Here is a 17971-nt window from a genome sequence, read left to right as displayed (position 1 = left end):
CTGCCATTAACCAGGAACGCGAACACCTGCCCCATGGTCCCTCAGGGGACCCTGGGAGATGGGGAAACTCCTTTGTAAGGTACTGTAAGGTACTGTAACATGGAGTGAGAATCCCCATTTTTTTCTTTTAAAGTCAACAAAGACCATGTTAAATGCCTACACATGACCAGGAGGTGCTATTGCTTAAGTAAAATAATTTATTTTAAAATAAAATATTTTGTTAGTATTTTATATTTATGTATTATATATAATATTTCATATTATGTATTATATATCATATTTCATATGATATATAATCATATTTATAATATGTAATATATGTGTATTATATATGTAATATATATGTAATACATATATATTATGTATTATATATAATATATATAATACCTATATATTATATATATGTATAATATATGTGATATATATTATATATAATACATATATATGCATTATATATTATATCATATATCATATATAATATATATATTATATATGAAATATGATATATATCATATTTCATATTATAAGTTATATAAAATAAAAATTATTTAAAATAGAATTTTAAAATTTCTTAAATTGGCTTTTTTTTAGTAAAATAAACATAATCCTGACCTAACCCATCAATATCTATGAAATCATAGATTTGGGAGAGTAATAATTTTCTTCCACACATATCACACTTCATGCATATCAGTTAAATTATAAAATGTCCCCCCAGGGACCACCTCAAACCTCTTGTGAACTGCCAGGAATAAGCAGATGGACGGGTCTCTGGCCCAACCCCCTTGCTTGGCAGATGGGAATGTGAGACCCAGATTGAGGCTGTCACTCCCAAGAGATCACACAGGATCCTAGCCATTGGATAGCAGCTATGACACGGGTCTCCAGACTCCCAGGCCAGTGCTCCCTGCACCACAAGCTGTCCTCTCTCATCAGGAACAAGAGTTCTCACGTCCTGGCATGCCCTCTCCTGATGGAAGAATTAAAAGGACACTGATGGACACCGAAGGACAAGGATGCCAGCTCCATTTCTGTCTTCCTGCAGTTCCAGAAAGCCGGATGTCGATCTGGGTCCCGGCACCCTGTGCCACTCCCAGCCTGCTACCTCCTGTCCCACACCGGGTGGCAGTCAGCTGACCTTCATGCAGGAGCCTGGGGCCCTGCCCTGGGAAGCTGATCCCCACACCCAGAGCCTTGCTCCTCTAGCAGAGCTTCGGGGAGAACTGGAGGGCCCCCAAGTGCCTCAGAAACATTAGATGGCTGCCTAAGTAACCAAGCCAATGAGCCAACAACCCCCCCCAAACAGCCCAAGTCTCCAAAAGGTAAACTGACCCCTGAGACAGAAAGGAACCAAGGGAGAGTGACGTTGGGCATTTCCTTTCAAGTTCCTTAACCTCTCTGGGCCTCTCTTTACTTCAGTGTAGTATGGGACAATAATAATGAGGCCTCTTTCTGTGGCTGGCCAAGTAAATGAGAGAATGTCTAGCATACAGAGGGAGGGCTCACTGATTGTTAGCTTTAAAAGGACAAAACAGGAGGATCCAGAAGGCACGAGCAGACTGGACAGAGGGCAGCATGGCAGGTTTCCCAGATGCAGAAAGTTCAGTTCTAAGAGAGGCCAGCCCCAGAGGAGTCCACAGGGGAGAAAGAAGACAGGGACAAACAGGCCCTACCACTGTCACAGGGACTGAGGGTCCCTGAACAACTCCTGTCCTCCTCTTGTTTCTGCTCTGATCATGGGTCCCCCCTTCTCGGGGATGGAAAGAGTCAAGTGGCCACTGTCATCTCTACGGGGAGCCCAGAACCCAACTGTCTGTCCACTGCTCCCTCAATGTCCCCGCCAGAGCCTCCTGAGAGCTGCTGGCCCACCCCGCCCCCATCACAGAATGTCTGCAGCTTCCCTGAGCTCTCTGCCAGCGCCCAGTGAGTGACAGCCTCTCAGGGGACAGGGCTGGCTCCTCTCTCCCCTCAGCCCAGAACAAGGCCAGGCAAACAGTGATCCTGGGGCAAAGGTTGGGCAGAACCAAGCCGGAGGCTGAGTTCTAAACTGCTACCTCTGTGGCCCTACAGGGACCATCCCTCCCCGCTGCACAGATGGCCACACAGCAGGCCTCTGTCCCCAGGAACAGCGGCAGTCCCATTTACAGGGTGGACCCCCATCCCCCAGACGGAAAGGCTAACCCTGGGGGAAATCACCCAGCGGTACTCATCGTCCCCTCCGAACAATGGGCGTTGTTCCACGGACCACCGAGTTTGAGAACCAGAGGCAGCTGCCGTGGGGTCTGGCGGATTTCCTCCCCCTGAAAGGAAGGGGTTGCGCCAGGTGCCCTCCGTGGCCCTTGAAGTTTGGCCCAGCTGGAAGTCCAAGTCACAATCTCCCCGTGCCAGGTGACACTCTGGTTCTGAAAGGCTGAGGGAGAACCCCAAAGGTTTTATGCCCCGCTTGGCGTGCAGTTTCGATGAAACTGCTTGTAGAACCAGGAGGTCCTTCCTGAGAGCTAGCTCCCATTCCCCTCCCGTGTTACACTCCTTCCATCCGGCAGCCACCCGCCGGCTCGGCTGGCGGGGGCGGGGCGGGGGGCGGGGAAGGGGCGGGACAGAACGGTAGGCCTCGCCCCACGCCTGCCCTGCTCCGCCCCCAAGCCCCATCCGGGTCTCCGCAGCCTTCAGCACCGCCCAGCTCAGTGGGGCCCCGCCTCAGGGAGACAGCCTCGTGGAGCACGGAGGGGGGCTTGAGTGTGTTCCTTGAAGCTGCCTTCAGAGACCCCGAGTTTGCTGAGGCTACCCCGGAACAGCTGGGTGCCTTCCAGCAACAGCCAGTCTGGAGGTCTGAGGCTTCTCGACCTCCAGGGGCTCTGGGGGAAATCCTTCCCTGCCTCTGCTGCCTTCTGGTGCCTCATTTGCCTCCGCCTCCATGTGGTCCTTTCCTCTGAGTCTATCCCAAAGCTTGCCCTGCCTTTTCTTACAAGGACACTTCGCCTTCGACTTAAGCCACACCTGGGTGATCAGGATGATTTCATCTCAAAGTTAAGAACCTAATTATATTTGCCAAGACCCCCTTTTCCAAATAAGGTCACATTCGCAAACATGAACATACCTTTTTTTTTTCTTTTTCTTTTTTTTTTTTTTGGTGGAAGGGTGGGCTGGGTGGGGTGAGGGTCCATCAGTCCGCTGCAGAGCCTAGTGGCCAGAGTCAGAAATCGAATTCCCATCCTTCCACTAACTTGTCACTTGTTCATCACCACGACCCCACACAAACACATCTCACCTATCTGAAACTGTTTTCCCATCTGGGAAATGGGGATAGGCAACTACTAGCCATGTCTCTCCTACAGGGGTCAGAACTGCAGATCAACGAGATCACAACCAGCATTTCAAACACCATGCCCATGCATCAGCAGTTCTCAAACTGAAGACATAATTTAGGGGATTGGAAATCATCATAGCTCAACTCCCAAGTGTGAATCCCTGCCTCACAAAAATACCCTTCCAGTTGAATATAAACTTTTTAAGTTCCAAGGTTAATACAGAGAAGTGTTACCTTTAGAACAGAATGTTGTACAGATAACCAAAAGGAAAACAAAATTCTAGAACTTAGGGACCACCCCCACTCCCCAGATATATTCCAGTCCCCTGGAGAAGCCCAGCCTCCTGAGCGATCTCCCACATTCCCCAAGCTGGCAGTATCCCGGGCCCTTCTCACCTAGGCTGTGCCTGTAGACTCTCCCGGACCCCTACCCAACCCCAGCTATCCCTTCTCTCTGGTCCTGGGACCAGCACCAGCAGCAAGCCTCTTCCAAACGGTGCACTAACTCCCAGCGCACAGACACTGTTCAGATTGTCCAGGAGGCTGGGGAAGTTTCAGCACATCACTCAGGATTCACACAGAGAGAAAGGAGGCTTGGAAACCGGCCAGTCTGGTCAGGGTTCCCTCACAGGCACCCCACCAGAGCTGTGGCTTCCACTCCAAGCTGCACGTTAGAATCATCTGGAGATGTTTAAAAAGTAGAGGTGCCAGGGCGCCTGGGTGGCACAGTATGTTAAGCCTCTCCCTTCGGCTCAGGTCATGATCTCAGGGTCCTGGGATTGAGCCACGCATCCGGCTCTCTGCTCAGCAAGGAGCCTGCTTCCTCCTCTCTCTGCCTGCCTCTCTGCCTACTTGTGATTTCTCTCTCTGTCAAATAAATATATAAAATCTTTAAAAAAAAAAAAAAAAGTGGAGGTGCCTAGGTCCCACCCCATACTCACTGTGTCAACTCTGAAGATGGGGCCTGGCTCCAGGGCCAGAAGCCTCAAGTCAAGTCGAGGCCCACTGATCTAGAAGGTCCTTTCGACCTCAGGAAGTGACCCAGACTCACAATGTGGCACCAGCCCAGGAAGCCAGCATCCCACTCCACTCCAGCTAGGGGACTTGGCCCCAGACTGTAATGGGGTAACCCTGGGGGGTGGCCTCTGCCTTCAGCCAAGCACGCAGAGCCCATCACAGCACCCAGAATGCTGTGGGTACACAGGAATGGGTGTCTGGCCCCAAGCTCCACCACGGTCCCACCACACCGCCCCCAGCACAGCCCATCCTCTGGTAAGGGACCAGAAACAGCAGAGAAAGCCTCTGTGACTGGTCCAAGGCCACACACAGTACCAGGGAGGCTCTCCCAGCAGGAAGGAGGGGGGCTCTGAGCCCCTCAGTCTTGACCAGCCCAAAGCTCTTTCCCTTCTTCCTCTCCATACAAATGTTTACTTCCCTGCAGGCCAAGATGCAAATGCCTCCCTGGGAGAGAAAGCCGCCTTGGGAAAAAATTAAATACAACACTGCAAGCACTGGCCACAGTGAATAGTTCTGGTCTGGAGGATGGATGCAAATGTGGGGTCGTGCCTGCCACTTCCCTGGTGAGGGCTTCAGTCTCCTCAGCTGTAAAACACAACTAGTGCTCCTGTCTGGCTGGCTCCCATGGTTGTTCTGAGGATCCAAAAAGGTGAAAACGAAGTGTCGGTGAGGCAGGCAGCAGAGGGCATCCCTCCCGTGCCCTCCAGCACCCCCTGACCAGCACCCCTGGAGCACAGGGCTCTTGCCCACTGACGCCAGCACCCAGCGCCCACACTGAATGCTTACTGCAAAGACACTCCACGAGGAGCCCCGCAGGCATGACCCCGTCTGCCTGGCCCCCGTGGGATGTACAAAGTTCTCCCCTTCCCACTGATGAGGGAACCGAGGCCCAGAGAGTGGTGGCTGATCTGTCCATGGTCAGGCAGCCCATCACTCTCATTCCTCACCCATCGCCCGAGTGATGGTCTCCTAATCTGCTACCAGAGGAGCTGGGTCTCCATGGCCTCCAGGCCCAGCCTCCCCCGGGGTAGGTCTGACCTCCGTGTCCAGGCCTAGCCATCTCCCTCTGCTGTGACTGCCCTCCCTCTCCTGAGGCTCGTCTCTCCCCTTCTCTGTGCTCCTCATTGTCCTCCAAGCCCCCTTTCTTCCTCCTCCAAGTCGTCCGATGCTCTATATAACCCAGGCTGCCCAGGGGGACAGGAAACTAACGACGAACGGTACGTGCCTTCTGGCTGCTGCTGCCCACTTCAGCTCCATCCTCCGCCTGGACTGACCCTCTGGGTAGGGAAGATGACAACTTCGTCGTCTCCATTTCCCCTCCCGGCCCAGGCCTAGCCTGGAGCTGGACAAATGCCCCATGTTGACTACCAAGGGTGGTGGAGGGCACCTGGTGCAACCCCTTCCTTTCAGCAGGGAGGAAAGCCACCAGACCCCACGCGCGGCAGCTGCCTCTGGTTCTCAGACTTGGTGGCCAGTGAAACAATGCCTATCGTTCAGAGAGGGCGATGAGCACCACTCCGGGATTCCCGCCCCCACCCATTAGCCTTTCTATCTGGGGGATGGGGGGTCCACCCTGTAAATGGGACTGCCACCGTTCCCTGGGAACAGAGGCCTGCTGTGTGGCTGTCTGTGCAGCCGGGAGGGATGGCCCCTGTAGAGCCACAGAGAACTCAGGCAGCAGCTTGGAACTCAGCCTCCGGCTTGGTTCTGCCCAACCTTTGCCCTAGGATCTGGTTACCTGCCCTTGGGCTGGGCTGGGCTGGGGTGTAGAGAGAGGAGACAGCCCTGTCCCCTGAGAGGTTGTCACTCACTGGGCACTGGCAGAGAGCTCAGGAAAGCTGCAGACATTCTGTGATGGGGGCGGGGCGGGTCAGGAGTTCCCAGGAGGCTCTAGCGGGGATACTGAGGCAACAGTGGCCAGACAGTTAGGTCTGGGCTCCCCTTAGGGATGGCAGTGGCCACTTGACTCTTTCCATCCCCGAGAAGGGGGGACCCATGATCAGAGCAAAAACAAGAGGAGGACAGGAGTTGTGGAGGGACTACTTTTATTAAATCCTAGCTAGGTACAGTGGGTGATGTAGGCCTTGACCCTGAGTTCTGCCTGCCACCTGTCTGCCATTCCCTGCCATGGGGACATACTGCCCCGGGGCTCCTGGAAGTACTTCTCCCGGCCCCATTTCCCCAGGTGATGGGACCAGCGCTCAGCCTTGTGGGACACTTCTGGGACGGCCTCTGTCTGAACGTGCATGCCCATGACGTGATAATTTCTGCTGGTGCACGGCTAAAGCCCAGGAACTGAGGGGTGGGAAGGACCCACCCCCGAGAAAGGCCAGATGTGCGCCCACTGGGTCAGACTTAGCCCAAGGCTAAGTCACAGACATTTGCTCTAGGCAGACAGAGCAGAAAGTAGCCTCCTCTAATAAGACAGACTCCAGAAGGTCTCCCATCTTAAGCCCCAGCAACCCCCCACCCCCGTGAGCTCTGCAAGACCCCCCCCACAGGGACGCAAGGCCCTACAGGGTGCCTTTGCATCTCTCCTCTTGCAGAAGCTTTCCCAAGGCCTCTAGTGTGTCCAGAGATGAGAAGTATGGAAGGCTCAGAGAGGTGGTCCTTTACCCAGGGTCACACAGCAGAAGCAGCCCTTGGTCTATGTCTCTAAGGTCCTGACAAGGAAACTTCCAGTTTCAGAAACCCAGACCCAGACTCCTCATATGGCCAGGCCCTGCCGCCCTCTCCACCCACAACCTGGCCCTTCTTAGGCTTCCACATCTGCTTCAACCATGCTGGCCTAACCCTGGGCCTTTGTACTGACTATTCCCTCTATCTGAGATGCTCTCTACAGGCCTTTTTTATGACTGGCTCCCTCTCATTCCATGGACCTCCGCTGAAATATCAGCTTCTCATAAACTCCTTCCTTGACCACACCATGAAAGAAGGAAGATTCATCTCCTCCCCTTGCTCCCTAATTTCGCCTTTAGCACCGACCACAAGTTACATTTTCTTACTGGTGTGTCTGTCTTCCAAGGTCCAGACTAAGTCTGTCTTGTTCATAGCTCTTTCCCAGGAAACATCACAGCGCCTGGCCTACACACTAGGCATCAAATAACTGTTTGTGGACTGAATGAGTGCAGAACCACCTCCACCCCAGAGGGCACAGCAGGTCAGGGCTGGACTCCCCACCTTCCATTAAGATGCAATTCAAACCTTCTCACAACCACAGGTTCTCTCTAGGCAAGAGATTAATCTCAATCTCGTGTGTTCTGGACTGACCCAGAAGACCTCCTTCCCCCTGTACATGGAGCCAGCAGGTACAGAAATGTCATTATCAGTCTCTTATCTGGTTTACTCTGAGCCCCAGCCCAGGCTGGCACTGTGAGTCACCAGAGAGGTGAGGCACCAGCCTGGGTAAGAAGGACAGGTTGTTACTCCTGCATCCTGGGAACAAACAGCCAAAGACAGGGAGGTCCCAGTCCCTTCTTAAAATTTCAAACAACGCCTCTCTTGCAAGAAGAGAAGGGCCCAGGCTCAGAACCCTAATCTAAGGGCAAAGAAACTTGCTTGAGACCTTAGTCTGCTCGTTTGTGAAATGAATGCACTGGAAGGTTCTCCAAGCACCTTTCAAGTCTGCCTTCTCGATTCTCTGGATTTGGAAGGCCCCTCCGGTAGGCTGGGAGAAGGCACCCTAGTCCCAGTGCTTCCAGATCCTCTCTGACAGCCCGTTAGGCCCAGTGGCTGCTTCTCCAGGAGGAAGTCACTTTTTGCTTGAATTTCCCGGTTTTCTTTTTGCAATGCTTGCCTAGAACAAGAGGAAAATGGACCTGCCTGAGGATTCAAGCACAATAATAATTTTTTAAATGCAGGAAATAAAGTATGTGCCTATAGGGATGAGGAGATGTCCCAGATGTGTGTTTATCAGCGTGTAACAGGGGTGCTCGCCCAGGGCCAGAACAAAGGTGACATCCACTGTCTTCGATGTACTCACCTGAATTACCCAGAGGTTTTTTTTTAACTAAGCACACATATTATTTTCACAAAGACAATAGGCTCTTTTTGAAAGTTAGAAATTCCTGCTAGAAACTGAATCTACTTTTTTTTTTTTTTTTTTGGTCTGGCTTCTTCCAGTGCTTAACCAAGAGGCCAGGGGCAGGGCTCCTTCCAGAAATGTTAGCCTCCACCCACACCTCGGGCCCTCACAGCAGGGAGAAGGCCATGGGGGCAGGGGGAGGACTGCTGAAGGCTACTGACACCCAAGCGGGTCAGGCTGCGTGGGTCCTGCTCTTGGTCCGTCCCAAACTTGCTATGGAGTCTAGAGCAACTCCCTTCCTCTTTCCAGGCCTGTTTTCCTCCAGGAAAATGAGAAGGAGGGAACTTTAAAGGACCCTTCAAATTTTCAGTCTATGGGTCTTGAGTTCTTAAAAAAACAGAGAAGAGGGTGGGAAAAGATTGGCTAATCCTTAAGTAGGTGATGTAGTGTTTATGCTACTGGGCCAGGCACTGCTGTGAGTTCTTTCTGCATATTCCTCCATTTCGGGGTCTCAGCGACTCTCCAGATCACCCACTTTACAGATGAGGCAATGGAGGCGCATGGAAGCTAGCGGCTGAGTCACTCAGCTGATAAAATACCAGAGCTGGGATTTGAACCCAGGCAGCCTATCACAGGGTCCACACTCTTAAGCATTAAATTACAGGAAAACATAAAGCACAGGGCACGCTCTAATAACAGGGTCCATCCTTGGAGAAGGCAGGAAGAGTTAACACCGCCTCTGGTACTTATGACCTCCCCCACCTACCCATGCCCACTTCCTTTCCACTCACCTACCCCGCCCCAAGTCCTTTTCTTCCTGATTAGTCAACATCCCCCAGCCCTGACACTCTTTTGTACTCGACTAGAAATCCTACCCCACTGTCAAGGCAACAGGCTGATGCTTTCTAGAGGGCCAGTGCCTTCCGTGATCAGCCCAGGGGGCTCTGCAAATTCAAGGCCTCAGCAAAGCCACCCATGGTTGGCCATACACCCAGCTCATGCTCTCATCCCAGGGCCCCCACCTCAGATCCTTGCTCACGAGATACAGGTTGGAACTTGACCATCCCAGCGCAGCAAGCCTTCCCCAAGCCTTCACCCTGTGGCCGGCCCCAAGAGCAGCACTCGGAAGAGGATATGAACGAGCTACGCCCCTGACCTCCAGGAGCTCAAAGTCCAGCAAGGAAAAACAGTCATGTAAACGGATCTCTAGGATCCCCTGTGGTCAGTGCTAAAATTAGAGGTGTGTCCCCAGTGGGCTGAGGGCACATGTGTCAGAATGATTCACGCTCCGTGCGGGGAAGAGGAGGCTGTGGTGCTGCTGGGTGAGCTCATTCCTTGTGGACTTACCAGAAGGAGCTCGGAACTGGGGCTGAGGAGGGCCTGAGGAGGGCCTGAGGAGATACTCTGAAAACGAGAGGAACCCCAGATGTGGGACAGGAGATCATGTGAGGGGCTCAAGGTCATGGTTATACTGGCTCATAGACTGAGAAGTTTCCATTGCTCACGCCCCTTCCCATCCTCCCCACCGCAGCCAGGAGCACATCTGTTTGGTGCGCGTCTGTCTCCCAGCCTCGCAAAGATTTGCCAGCCTGCCTTTTGAACACAGAACTCAGGTCCACAGCCTGCATCACCCACAGGATCCAGCCAGGATTTGAGAACGTTTTGTTTTCCCTGCGCAATTTACTGTTACAGTTAAACCCTCGTGTCAGTGCTGTATGTCAGTTTCGCGTTGGCAGGGGTGATAGAAATCCTTTTCAAAAATAATTTAAGATTAAAAAGTGAGTCAGTTTAAAGTAATGGAGCAAATAAAACTATAATTTGTATAAACTCTATGTAGGGCAATTTTTTTAAAAAATCAAAATTTTCAATGCGCCTACAAACCCAGGCAAAGCAATACTATGCTAGTAGACATTCTGACTGTGATCACTGCCGGTGGGGGGGGGTGACCGGAAGTGGGCACAAGGGGTAGGGGGCTTCTGGCTTCTGCTCCATTCTAGTAGTTAATCTGGGGGCTGATTATACACGTCTGTTCACTTTGTAAAAATCCGTCAGGCTGCATACGCTTATGACAAGTGCATTTCTGTGTGTATATTGTACATTCGTGTATCCTTTAAACCCACTAGTTCTCCTTCAAGAAAGTACCCTGCAGATATACACACACATGTGCAAAATAACACATTCAAACCTCTTTGCTGCACTGCTGTTTGAAGTCACCAGAGATTGGAAACAACCTGAGTTCCCCAGTGGGGGACTGATTGAATGACTTCAGGCACCAACAGTGAGCTCTGTGTAGCCATTGGACAGAAGGAGGCGGCCACTGCCAGAGCTCTGAAATTCACATGGACTTAAACTTAAGTCAAAAGGTAAGGGCAGAACTGTGTATCTTGCGCTCCTCTCTAAGGGGAGGGGGAGTTTATATATTGCGTGCACGTGTCTGCGCCTAGGGCACCCTACGGCTAGGAGGCTATCTTCGAAATAAATGATAAGAAACTGAACAGAGATGTTCCCTCTGGGCAGGGCAGGCCAAGGGAGAGGAGCAGGCGAGTCTTGTCACTGATGATGACTCTTTGGGACTTTAAAATCCTTGCATTTCCTATTTGATAAGACTGAAAGCAGGAAGTCTTACAGAAGGTATGAGGGTATGCTAAAACTTAGAACCCCATCCAAACCTGAGTCTGAGATGAAGGTGTTAGTACTTTGGGCTTATAAAGCAAGTAACCCTCAGCCCCATTCCTCACCCCAAGAGATGGTACCAGAGAAAATGGGCCTTCCAATAAGGGGTTTCCAATCAGGAGGAAGGCCAGTCTAGGAAACCATTACTTCCTCACACTGGGCCTCTACACTGCAGTGAAAATCTGGCCCCTAGAGCTGCCCTCGCAGGGTTGGCAGGTGGCTGAGTTCTTGGCATGGGTAGGGTAGGTTTTAAGCAGAAATATTTCCAGGGATGGGAAGTCCAGGATTTGGTAAGGCAAGCTCAGTTGGCTGGAGAGGAAAGATTCCAAGTTCTGAGTCCCACCCGGCCCCAAGAGAAGCAAAGCAAGGGCTAGTGAGTTGTCCCCTCCAGGCCACGGGGGTCAGTGACAGAACAAGATCTTGACAATCAAGTTCAACTGTAACTGTAGGACTCCCTTTTGTACAGCACTAGTCTCATCCACATGTCACTATCTTCCCGTATCACTAACACTAAAAACAGTCCGGTGAGGTGTGGGGCAGGGTACCAGTTACCCATTCTATAGATGGGAAAATGGAGATGCAAGGGGATTAAGAGATCGGTCATGGAGTACACATGGAGAGAAGGGGTGAAGCCAGAAACACAGCCCCTGCCTTCTGACTCCCGGTTTTCCCTTATCTTCAAGGGGCAGGCAAAGAATCCCAGAATCAGAACCAAGGGGCCTGGGAGACCATCAGGCCCAGCGGTTGATAATCCTGATTAAAAACTAGAATCACCTGTGGAGCTTAGCATACTTCTCTAGACTGGCAAGTCACTTAACAGCCCTGAGGTCCCAAACAAGGAAGTGACTTGCCTAAAATCTCCCAGTGAGTCAAAAACAGAACAAGACTAGAATCTGGATCCCTTGCGCACCAGGCAAGGCTGTATCCATAGAGGGGTCAAATGGAAAGTGAAAGCTGTTATCAGACAGATCTAGCTATTCCTGCAAACAGAATAGATCCAGCGATGGTCTGAAGAGAATACAGTGTGCATATGTCTCAGGAGGAATGAGAGCCAGAGATCTCCCCTCCAGACCCCGGACAAGCCTGCCCTGTGGCTCGTGGGGGCAGGAGACGATTCTAGAGTGGCAAGTCTGGAGCTGACCCATAGAAATATGTTCTCATTTCTAGGTGCAGGTCCAGCCTAGTCTGAAATCTTCAGAAAGGAATCACTGTTCCGTGACAGCTTACCAGGAGGGCTCAGCTTCCCAGTCAATAATAATAATAATAATAATAACAATAACAATAATAACAACAACAATAATGGCTCACACTTAAGCTCCTCACTGGTCCCGCCCAGTGCTGAGCACTGTACTTGGCCTACTTCATTCAATCTCCACACCCATCCTTAAAGTTGAATATAATTACTGTTTCTATTTGCAAATGAAGAAACTATGGCCTAGAGAGTTTAAATAACTTCCTCAAGATCACTCAGCTAGAAAGTGGTAGCGGCAGGATTCGAAGCCTAGTTCATGGCCAACCACCAACACCCTGCCGCCCAGCAATACACAAGAAGAGGTAAGGCTCAGCGGCTGCGGAAGTTACCGGATATCCAGGAGCTGCTGGAGATCTCCCCATACATGACCTGGTGGAACCCTCCCAGCTACTCCGCGAACATGGTACGCCCATCCTCCTTCCACCGTGGACGAAACCGAAGCATGGTAGGGAAGCATCTCGCTCCGGGACGTCTGCAAGTAGCTAGTGGGAGTCCAGGTTTCCCTGCCCAATCCGGACCACAAAGCCAGACCACTTCTTCCCCACAAGCTGACGCGGAGGCAAACTCCATAACACCCGTAACACCCGGCGGGGCGGGTGGGCCGGCGGGCGCGCTCCACACGGTAACCACGGCCTAGCGCACCAGCCAATACGCACCAGACGCGGAAAACCAACGCTCTGGGCAGGTGCACACAGGTGAGCCACGGTGCGCTCCTGTGTGGTTGTCAGCGCGTAGTCAACGCTCCGGACCCATCTGCTGCTGAAATTCAGGCTGAGCCTGGGCGCCAGAATTTCCTGCTTCCCAGGGAGAGTGGGACGAGGAACCAGGCTTGCACTCCCCACGCCCTCCTTGGAGCAGCCAAGTCTAGACCCTACCCGGGTACGGCGTGGGGACGGTCCAGGAAGTGTCGGCACCACACACCCCCCATCTCAGGGTCTCCCTTGGTCACTCACCCAGAACACCGTGGAGTAGACGACCAGCGAGAACTTGAGCCAGAGGTAGGAGAGGCGCGCGCAGTAGCGCACCTGCTCGGAGTCCCCGCGGGGCATCCTGGGCACTCTCCGCGGGGCTCGGGGGCTCGGGGGCTCCCGGGCTAGGTCCCTCGCCTACAACAGCCCCACCTGCGGCTGCCAGCCCGGCCGCGCGCCCCGCCACCCGCGCGCGCTCCGGGACTGACATGGGCTGGCGGCAATCACAGCTCTGGCCCGGACCAGTCCGCCCAGCGGCCAATGGACGCGAGGCCGCGGCCCAGCCTCTGGAAGAGGGCGGGCAGGGGGCGGAGCCGTGGTCCGGGACCCGCTGTAGTCGTAGGGAGGGGAGGGGGCGAGGGTTATGCAAACGAAGTCCTTTGCGGCTGTGGAGACGCCTGTGTTTCGGGCGCGGAGCGGAGCGTGGGATAGTATGCACAAAGGCGCGCGGGGGAGAAAGCCGGCCCACCTAATCAGGGGTACGTAGAAATGCGTGCTTTCCATTGTTGGCAAGAGGGAAGACTGTGGGAAGGGGTCAGGAATTAACAACCGCTAAGGGGCTAAAAAGTGTGCAAATGAATGTGCGAGACGGGAACGGAATAAAGGTGGAGCTGCTCAGCCTGAGGGGGTGGAGGACCCACTTTCGTTAGGAAGGTGTGACAAACCAGGATGGGGCTAAGGGGTCCCCTTGGAGCTGGGGCCGCGAGTTTCCCCAACTAACCTTTTTCCAAGTCTCCGGGAACCCCCTTCTCTGAGGCCGGTTGAGATCCCAACCCTGTCCACCGCCCCCCCCCCCAGGGCCTCTTCCTCTGGGAAGCCCTCCCACCACACATCCTCAGGCCAGGTCGGTGGCCCTGGTCCTTGCTGCACACTCTCAGCCAGGTCTGACCCAGCCTCTCCTCTCCCAGCGTTTCCTCTGCCTGGGGTCAGAGGCTGTCTTCCTCTGGCCCAACTTGACTCAGCCGCTGTTTCAGGCTGAGCTCATCCTGGGGCTTGGGAGTCGGGCAATCGTTTGCGGCATTCAGTTATTAAATGTGTGGCCCATGGGGCGCCTGGGTGGCTCAGTGGGTTAAAGCCTCTGCCTTGTGGCTCAGGTCATGATCTCAGCGTCCTGGGATCGAGCCCCATATCGGGCTCTCTACTCAGCGGGGAGCCTGCCTCCGGCTCCGCTCTGCCTGCCTCTCTGCCTACTTGTGATCTCTCTCTCTGTGTCAAATAAATAAATGAAATCCTTAAGAAAGTAAATAAATAAATAAATAAGTAAATGTGTGGCCCAGAGGTTGAGATCAAGGCAATGCTGGGGGCATTGGGGTCCCTGGTGGTGAGTGCAGGAATGGCACCCCGGTCTAAGTCCCCTGCCCTGGACTGCCAAGCCTCCCATATACACACACTCCCAGAGTGAGACAGATCTCCAAACAGACCAGGCCCCCACTCCAACTCCCAGGGCTCTGCCCTAGAAGAAAGTAAAGTTGGGATATGGAGTGTTGGAGAGCAAGAATGTCCTGTCCCCTTCAAGGTCCTTCTACCCAGACTAAGAATCAAAGTGACATGAGACAGATTTACAGGAGGAAATCATATGAGGGCATATGAGGACTCCAGATAGATGTGAAAATCCCAAAGACAGGCAAAATGAGGTACATGTGTCATTCTGAACTAAGGAGAAAAGATTAGGGTTCTGGGACTTCAAAGAAGAAATGCAATTCACAGGAAGATGAGAAAGAGTAAATGTTTAATAAACAGATATTTGCTGGGTCCCCACCGTGGGAAAGATGCAACATAGAGGACTTGGCTCAAACAGGCCTTGCTAGGTTCCTCCCTTTTTACCATACCTAATTTTATCATTATTACTATTATTATTATTATTATTTAGAGAGAGGGGAAGAGACAGAGGGAGAAGAGAAGAGTAAATCTTAAGCAGGTTTCATGCCCAGCGTGGAGCCTGGTGGGGGACTCAATCTCACAACTCTGAGATCATGACCTAAGCCGAAATCAAGAGTTGGGGGGCTCAACCGACTGAGCCAGCCAGGCGCCCCTACCTTGCCTACTTTGTATCATAATGTGATTATCTGTGTCTTTCTGGAGCAGATTCTCCATCTAAATTTTTTTCAGGCGGGTGAGGGGGGGAGGTAAAGAGCTTTTCCTGAATATGCTGGGCTTTGATGGTTCTCAGTTCAAAATAACCTTCTTGCCAAAGTGGCCCATCTTGGGGCAGCCTGCCCTTGGCCCCTGCCGCTGGAAGGCAATGCCTTGCCCAGAGAAGTAAACAGAATTCAGTCTCCGGGTACAAATGGAGCGCATCCTGCACAGGTGTTTGTGTTGGGCAGGGACGCAGAACCAGGGACCGCTACAGCACACTGAAAAGGGTAGCCAAGGGCCACAAAGACATCCTACTAATGTGTTAAAAGTTGTCCTTTGAGGAGGAGGACACCAAGTCTTTACCCTTCTTTGGGGGACTAGCTTCCCTCCCCAGCCCTGCAGAGCTCACCTTACACCCTCTCTTTGAGGTACTGGTCTCATCCCTCCGCTCCCCCGGGGGCCGTCCATCTCCCTCTCCCTGGTGGAAAGCCTAGCCAAGGAGGTTTTCTTTCCAGTTGCATTAGCCTTTGTTTTGGCATCTAGCTAGCTGCACTTCCTCTTCTATTTCAAGTTTTCCCTGGTGACAAGCCAACTGAAGCAGCCCCTCTGGGCTCTTCCTGAGCCCCTGTAAGTAGTGCCCCAAGAAGAGGCTGGGACAGCCATGCAGGGAGCCTGGATTTCTTTGGGATGAGCACACCATTCCCTGGGCTCCTGGGCACCTTTGTTGCCCACCCCCACCCCTAACCTGACCCCAAGTACTGTGGGCTGCCCCCAGTCACATCTGCAAACACTGAGACCTCAGAAGAAGTGACCCCTTATTTGTAACTTTTCCTTCTTTTTGCCAGGAGCTCTGGGCTGGGGGTTAGCCGCCTAGGACCAATCCTGGTTTTGCCATGAATTTTCAGAGAAACTGTTAGAATGTGCGGTATAGATAGTGTGTCTACAGGTCTGAGTGCGACCCTGGTTGCCGTTTACAACCACCTAGTGAGTTTTAAACGCATGCCAAGGGGTGCCTGGGTGGCTCAGTCAGCTGAGCATCTGCCTCTTGGTTTCTGCTCAGGTTGTGATATAGAGATGGAACCCCACATCAGGCTCTACATTCAGCACAGAGTCTGCTTGCCCCTCCCCCTCCCCTGGTTTGCTTACACTTTCTCTCCCTCTCAAATAAATAAATAAGTAAAATCTTTAAAAACAAAAACAAAAACGGGTGCCTGGGTGGCTCAGTGGGTTAAGCCTCTGGCTTCAGCTCAGGTCATGATCCCAGGGTCCAGGGATCAAGCCCTGCACTGGGCTCTCTGCTCGATGTCCCCACTTCCCTCCCCTTTCTCTCTGCCTGCCTCTGCCTACTTGTGATCTCTGTCTGCCAAAAAAATAAAATCTTAAAAACAAAATAAAAACGGATAAAATAAAATGAAAAGTAAATGGACGCTGATATCCAGACCCCACCCTACCTCAGCGAAATCAGACTCACCACCAACAGGGACTTAGGGATCAGTATTATCTTAAAGGTCCCAAATAATTTCTTTTTTTTTTTTTTACCATATCCATTATTTTTAATGTCTAGCGTTTATAATACGAGGGCCAGAGCTCTTTCCCCACCTCAAGTTTATAAGTTTTCGATTGGCTTGTGAGGCCAATAGGGATACTTCTTCTTGTCTAATTTGGTTTCTGGGAAGGCTTCATTCAGGTCCTCAATGGTCATCTGATCAAACGGAATTATGTTCCTTAGCTTCTCCAGCTGTTTTTCATATTCCACAATCCTGGCCTTTGAGAGAGACAAAAACTCAGCACAACTTTTCACATCTTCTTTTTCTTCAGCGTCCACCTGAACAGTGTATTTATCCTCTGGTACAGGAATCTTCAGGGCATTGAACTTCTCAAAGTCATCTACCAAGCCAGCCTTCGCCACATTGGCCTTGTAGTAAGCCCAGTCGATAGCAGGGGGTTTCTCAGGGAGAGTAGCCAACTTGGAGGTAAGTGTCTCATTCCAAGATTTCAGGGAGTTAGCAATGGCCTTCTGGTTTCGGGGTATGATCTCCCCAAAAGCTACCCAGTCAATGGTTTTTAGAGCAAGTTTTTGCCCAGCCATCTTGAGATCCTTCACCAACCCCAGCTGCCCACGGTCCCAAATAATTTCTAAAGGCAGCCAGGACAGAGTCTCACCCATCCAGAAGTAATCATGCAGGAGAGTGGGTCATTTCGTCAGATAGGCCACACTCCAGAGGTCACCCGGCTAGCCGTGGTGTGCTGGTGAAGGTTTAATGACTGCCTCTCCGTTGGTGGGGAGTGGATGGGAGGGCTCCTGCTGGTGGTCTCCAGAGTGGGAATACTTCCACCTGTGGTCCCTGGGCATTAAGAGACATAATCGCTCCCCCCACCTCTGCACCCCTCCCTCTCTCTGTCCACCCCTACAGCTTTACTGATTACCCCAGGGAACCCTACCCATAATGACAGAATGCATCCACGAAATTCATGTCTCATCATTAGCATAACAAGTATTTTTTTAAGCATTTTATTTATTAATTTGCAGAGAGAAGGAGAGTGCACAAGCAGGGGGAACAGCAGAGGGAGAGGGAGAAGCAAGCTTTCCACAGAGCAGAGAGCCTGATGCAGGGCTCAATCCCAGGACCCTGGTATCATATGCTTATGATATG

General features: G+C 52.0%; 2 protein-coding genes and 1 long non-coding RNA gene across 3 annotated transcripts in view; all 3 read right to left on the bottom strand.

The window, feature by feature from the left end:
* TSPAN15 (tetraspanin 15) overlaps window positions 1–13468 on the bottom strand; it is a 48916-nt gene extending 35448 nt beyond the window's left edge. The window contains exon 1 of the mRNA XM_045083447.1: window positions 13227–13468. Within this exon, the coding sequence (XP_044939382.1) occupies window positions 13227–13322 (96 nt within the window). The 5' untranslated portion in view covers window positions 13323–13468. The remainder of the gene's footprint in view (window positions 1–13226) is intronic.
* LOC123393001 lies at window positions 6353–13219 on the bottom strand. The gene is made up of 2 exons (XR_006607698.1): window positions 9696–13219; window positions 6353–8120 (listed from the first exon to the last, which is right to left on the bottom strand). It is a non-coding gene; the product is annotated as an uncharacterized LOC123393001 (long non-coding RNA).
* A 3372-nt stretch (window positions 13469–16840) lies between the features above and the next one.
* LOC101670881 (ATP synthase subunit d, mitochondrial-like) lies at window positions 16841–17424 on the bottom strand. The gene has a single exon (XM_045083449.1). It carries the CDS (start codon window positions 17404–17406, stop codon window positions 16924–16926), a length of 483 nt encoding a protein of 160 aa, XP_044939384.1. The 5' UTR covers window positions 17407–17424; the 3' UTR covers window positions 16841–16923.
* Window positions 17425–17971: the final 547 nt, after the last annotated feature.

Source organism: Mustela putorius, unplaced genomic scaffold (assembly GCF_011764305.1).
Source record: "Mustela putorius furo isolate JIRA1106 unplaced genomic scaffold, ASM1176430v1.1 tig00000698_pilon_pilon_pilon, whole genome shotgun sequence".
Lineage (NCBI taxonomy): Eukaryota > Metazoa > Chordata > Mammalia > Carnivora > Mustelidae > Mustela > Mustela putorius.
This window is presented reverse-complemented; position numbering and strand designations above follow the sequence as displayed.

What these genes read in the sequence shown, in the direction of transcription:
- LOC101670881 (XM_045083449.1), bottom strand. Translation starts at nt 17,406, where the DNA reads ATGGCTGGGCAAAAACTTGCTCTAAAAACCATTGACTGGGTAGCTTTT.